The 6000-nt window shown below is 41.0% G+C and overlaps 1 protein-coding gene across 4 annotated transcripts in view; it reads left to right on the forward strand.

Annotated features, from left to right (window-relative positions):
- NAPEPLD (N-acyl phosphatidylethanolamine phospholipase D) overlaps positions 1-6000 on the forward strand; it is a 63597-nt gene that overhangs the window by 41350 nt on the left and 16247 nt on the right. For all 4 annotated transcript variants that reach the window (XM_011985208.1, XM_011985215.1, XM_011985223.1 and 1 more), the window contains exon 4: positions 3438-3552. In XM_011985208.1, coding sequence (XP_011840598.1) covers positions 3438-3552 — 115 coding nt within the window. The remainder of the gene's footprint in view (positions 1-3437; positions 3553-6000) is intronic.

The following is a 6000-nucleotide window of genomic DNA, read 5'->3' on the forward strand; positions in this document are numbered from 1 at the left end:
ATGGACAGATACATACAAAAACATTTTGTTTAGGTAATTCCATAAGCAGAAGAACAAGTATTTCTCTAATACATAGATTAATTGAATGAATCTAATCTTTTGTTTTCATCTGATTTTGTTATTTGCTAAATTTTTACATTCACTAAAACCATTTTGTCCCTATTTTTATTTATTAATGCTTATTTATCCCTTTTTTGTTTTTTGCTGGTTTCCTTATTTGGAGGGGCTAGATATTTTTACCCTTTTTTGGTTCTTGATAATTGTTAAAATGATTACAAATCAATATTGGCGCTTCAATTTTACTTTTCTAATTAGTTATAATTCTAACGAAACCTCTCAAAACCTGTCAACTTGTATATTTTTAGAACTGTTACAAATCAGTTTTATATTTGTAACATAAAATTGGTCTTTACTGGATGTATGTTCCTTTTTTGTTTGTTTGTTTGAGACGGAGTCTTACTCTCTTGCCCAGGTTGGAATGCAGTGGCGTGATCTTGGCTCACTGCAACCTCTGCCCCTGGGTCCAAGTGATTCTTCTGCCTCAGCCTCCCAAGTGTCTGGGACTACAGGTGCCTGCCACCATGTCCGGCTAGTTTTTGTGTGTGTGTTTTTAGTAGAGACAGGGTTTCACCATGTTGGCTAGACTGGTTTTGAACTCCTGACCTCAAGTGATCTGCCTGCCTGGGCCTCCCAAAGTGGTAGGATTACAGGCGTGAGCCACCGTACCCAGCCTGATGTATGTTCTTAATAGATTAGAACATCTTTTATTTGTTGTTAGGAAAATAAGTTTTCATATGTAGTAATATATAAATTTGTCACATATATTTGTGATGACAGAATGTGTACAACCAAATTTACTCACATAATCCCCTTTCCTGCTTGCGTTGCAGGCAAACAGGAAACAACTAAGATGGGAAAAAGACAAGGAGGCTATTATTTGCCCCAAGAGAGTTAAATTGTGAGAGCCTCTAATGTGTAATCTGTTTCTTTGGTTACTATTAACGGCTTTAGAAATAAGACATCGAATAAAGCTTGAGAGTGCTGTATAAATTTAAGATGTTTACACCGAAAACAACTTTCAATAAGATGCTTGGAATGTTTCATTCTTTCTTTAGGGAATCTCCTGTCACCAGGTATTCTATCCGAGTCAGTTAAGATTTTAAGTTTTTATTTTAATTGTTATATCAGAATAAAAATTTTAAATCTATTTCAGGTGGAAAGGAATGTATCTATCCCTTTGATTTGCACTAGGATTTAAAAAAAATCAAGAGAGAAACAGCAAAAACCATTTTCATCTTTCCCTGAATTCCAAGAGTCAGGAGATATGGCAGAACAGTGCTGCTCTCATTTGCTGTTGAGAACACAGTGGCTTTGTTTTCAGGCTTCTGTAGGACCCAGCAGCTCCTAACAGTAAATATCTGTTGCAGATGGATAAACTTCTCCATGATGCCTTCTGTAAAGTGTGGAAGCTCCTGTGCTGAATCCATGTCTGTTGGTCTTCACTGTAGTGTTAGTTGTCACTGGCAGACTAGGATGTAAATAATGTGAACACAGTGTTGTTTTTCCTCCTTGAAACTGATGGCTTGGAAGGCAAAGGATTTGCTTGTAGACAGTACACTTTCTCCTTTGTATCAGGAATAATACTTCTTTCTTCTGAAAGTATTGGTTTTGTTTACTCTTGGGAGAATTCTATGAAAGTAGATGATGTTCTCTATGCCTTCCTAAGCCTTGTCTTGTTTAATCCTCACATAATGGGGTAAATTTATATTTCATGGACAAAGAAATAGAAGCTCAGAGAATTTGAACAGACTTTCCAAAGGCATTCTAAGAACTGCAGGAGCTGGGATTCACACCCAAGCCTTCTGCCTCCTGAGCCCTTGCTCTTCCCAAGGCATTAGGCAGCCTTTCATTATTTCCTTAATCATTTACCCATTAGTCTGATGTTCTTGCCAAACCGAACACCTCATTGTTCAGTTTTATGGTTAAATAAAATTTCTTGAATAGTAATTGGATATTTTGGCTCCTGGTCTTTAAATTTTATGTACTAGTTTTTGTTTATTTTTGCTTTAGCAAGTTTTTACAAATTTGTATCAGCAGGACATACAAATTCTTTTGTAATTGGAGTTTTGGTTTTTATTTCTTTACCAACTATTCAGTTTCTTTGATTCATATCCAGGACTGTAAAATATCTACTTTTAAAAGTAACAGTGAGTCAGGACTTATTTCCCAGTCTCAATGGATAAAATAAAAAAACTGGCAGCTGGGCACACTGGCTCACGTCTGTAATCCCAGCACTTTGGGACGCGGAGGTAGGCAGATCACAAGGTCAGGAGATCAAGACCATCCTGGCTAACATGGTGAAACCCCATCTCTACTAAAAATACAAAAAATTAGCTCGGTGTGGTGGCACGTGCCTGTAGTCCCACCTACTCGGGAGGCTGAGGCAGGAGAATCACTTGAACCCAGGAGGTGGAGGTTGCAGTGAGCTGGGATCATGGCACTGCACTCTAGCCTGGGCGACAGAGTGAGACTCAGTCTCAGAAAAAAAAAAAAGAAAAAACTGGCAAAAACCAGCAGATGGTGACAAAAGTGATCCCTAGCTGCCCTTATTGCTCATTAGCCTAAGACACGCCCACCATCACCATGACAGTTTACAAATGCCATGGCAACAACCTAGAAAACTGCCCCTTTCCATGGCAATGATCAAGAAGTTACCACCCTATTCCTAGAAAGTTCTAAATAATCTGCCCTTCAATTTGCATTAACCCATTCCCTAATTTACATATAATTAAAAGTGGGCATAAGTGAGTATAAATACAGTTGCCAACCCCTCATATGTTGCCAACTCTGAGTGCACTTACTGCCTATAACTTAGCCCTGCTCCGCAAGGAGCAGTATCATTTAATAAAAATTGCTGGCCAACACCACTGGCTTGCCCTTGAATTCTTTCCTTTGTGAAGCCAAAAACCCTCCTGGGCTAAGCCCCAGTTTTAGGGCTTGCCTCCCCTGCATCATCAGTAAATTGTGTCTTCAGATAGATCCAGCAAAATCAAAGTATACATGAAACAAAAATCTCACTATTCAGAGGGGAGTTTGCTTGAGACTTACTTATTTTATAGCAATTTGTACAAAAAAGACTTTTGCTTGTTTTATTTTTCAGCAGAAAGTGTATTAAAGGGAGATGGTTTTGCTCCTGTGACTTACTCCTGTGCAGAATTTGTTTTGTTTTGTTTTTACAATCTAGCCTTGACCTGACCTTCAGACTTGGTTTCTAGCTCATCCTCCCCAAAATTGCATGCTTTATCCCAGTGAGTGGTTCTTAATTCTCAACATCCATAGTCCTGCACAGAATCTTAAAGTTTGATTAAATGAAACAGATTTTAGAATTTAGTGTATATCTCAAAGGTCAGAATTAAGAAATTGCCTTGTTTCATCAGGTGGTTTATGAAATACCAGCATGTAGACCCAGAAGAAGCTGTAAGGATTCACATTGATGTCCAAACAAAGAAATCTATGGCAATTCACTGGGGAACTTTTGCCTTAGCAAATGAGGTAAGTTTGATTGCGATAAAAATAACTGTGTGTTTGACCAATGATAGGATTCAGGCATCACTGTTCCCTAGTTTTCAGACCCAAGACTCTGGAATCAGATACTGCATACTCATCACAGTCACTGCATGAATTAGGGTGGTAAATCATACTAATTAGTAGAACAATACACACATATACAGTCAGAAAAAAAAAAACAAGCTCATTGTGTTTTCTTTTGGCTTATTTCTGAAGTTAGTAAAGCTTGTGTTTGTATAACCAAAAATCTGTATGTGATCTGGAGAATAGAAAAGCAAGCCATCATGTCTCACCCCTCAAGCAGGCTCTCATGCTAGCAGAAGACAGAAGTCATGTATGTGATACAGGTGTTAGAAGGGGAAAGTGCTGTAATGTGGAACAGATGACATGGTCTCAGAATCAGGACTTTTGCTGATGGCAGGGATCAGAGGGAGCTTGATGGAATAAGTGACAGTTGAACTTGGCTCTGAGAGGGCAGGGAGGAAGGCATTTTCAGAGGAGGAAAGGGCAGAGCATAGGCTCGGAGGCAGCTAGTGTGGGGAATACTTGAATCAGTTCAGCAGGAGAGTGGAGGGCAACAGGGAGAAGTAAGGCTAGTGTGGAACTTTCAAGAAATACGTTCAGTAAACATTGACTCGGTGTCTGCTATGTGCCAGGCATAGGGATAAATGTGATTTTATTCCTAGATTAAAACACAAGAGCTAATTTTTCCTTAAGGCAGATGGACCCTAGAACTTTGCTACTAGCCTGGGTTCTGGGAGCAAGCAGAGGATAGTATAAAGCTTTCTCTCCTTTCCTGGATCCAAGGTCTTCTCTAAACAAAACTTAGAAATGTATGGTTAGGCCAGGTGCGGTGGCTCACACCTGTAATCCCAGCAATTTGGGAGGCTGAGGCAGGTGGATCACTTAAGGTCAGGAGTTCAAGACCAGCCTGGCCAACATGGTGAAACCCTGTCTGTACTAAAAATACAAAAAAATTAGCCAGGTGTGGTGGTGTGTGCCTGTAATCCCAGCTACTCGGGAGGCTGAGGCAGGAGAATTGCTTGAACCCAGGAAGTGGAGGTGAGAGTAAGTCGAGATTGTGCCACTGCACTCCAGCCTGTGCAAAAGAGTGAGATTTGGCTGGGCACCTGTGGCTTACACCTGTAATCCCAGCACTTTGGGAGTCTGAGGCAGGTGAATCACCTGAGGTCAGGAGTTCGAGACCAGCCTGGCCAACATGAGTAAACTCCGTCTACTAAAATTAGCCAGGCATGGTGGCAGGCACCTATAATCCCAGCTACTTGGGAGGCTGAGGCAGGAGAATAACTTGAACCTGGGGGACAGAGGTTGCAGTGAGCCGAGATCACGGCACTTCCCTCCAGCCTGGGTGAAAGAGTGAAACTCTGTCTCGAAAAAAAAAACAAACAAAAAAACCCAAAAAGTGTGGTTAGTACTTGGCTTCTTTACTTTCTGTGGTATCTTCCATCCCAGAGCCTCTCTGCAGGAACCCAGTGTTTTCTTGTGGTTTTAAGTACTCCTCTGTCTCATTTATGGCCCGCTCTCTCCCAAAGATACAGTGTGTTCCAAAATTACCTAGTACACTGCCTGCCCATTCCCCCACTCCCTAATCAAAATTCCTGTGCCATGAGGCAGCAATCCTGAGCCACAATGCAGCAATTCTTAGCCACTGTTGGGAGAAGGAATAGAATAATGACTAACCATGGGGTTGTGGGGAGGATAAATGAGAATATAAATGTGGGTGTGTGGGTGTGTATTTGGAGAAGGGAGAAGTTTGAGACTGGTTTCCAGTGCCATACCACTATATTTAGTGACAGTTTCTTATTCCATCTGTATATGTGTGCGTGTATGCACATATTCCATATGTATATTCCATATATATGTGACTCAGATGAAGTAATGGTATTTTATTAAACCTATGCAAAGAAAGGAATCAAGGTTGACTCCTAGATTTTTAGCTTAAATAGCTGGTTAGACAGTTGTGCTCTTTACTGAGATGGGGAAGATGTGGAGAGGATTAAAAAACCTGTCTTTGAGAATTATTGTATTATTCAGCCCTCAAGAATTATTCCTGTTATAAACCTAACCTCCATCGTTATTTCTTTTTTTTTTTTTTTGAGACTGACTCTTGCTCTGTCGCAAAGGCTGGAGTGCAGTGGTGTGATCTCGGCTCACTGCAAGATCTGCCTCCCGGGTTCACGCCATTCTCCTGTCTCAACCTCCGGAGTAGCTGGGACTACAGGCGCCCGCCACCACTCCCGGCTAATTTTTTGTATTTTTTTTAGTAGAGATGGGGTTTCACCATGTTAGCCAGGATGGTCTCGATCTCCTGACCTCGTGATCTGCCCGCCTTGGCCTCCCAAAGTGCTGGGATTACAGGCGTGAGCCACCACGCCCGGCCCATCTTTGTTTCTTAATGAGAATGTAATAAAA

The sequence above is a fragment of the Mandrillus leucophaeus genome, unplaced genomic scaffold (assembly GCF_000951045.1).
Source record: "Mandrillus leucophaeus isolate KB7577 unplaced genomic scaffold, Mleu.le_1.0 Scaffold1068, whole genome shotgun sequence".
NCBI lineage: Eukaryota > Metazoa > Chordata > Mammalia > Primates > Cercopithecidae > Mandrillus > Mandrillus leucophaeus.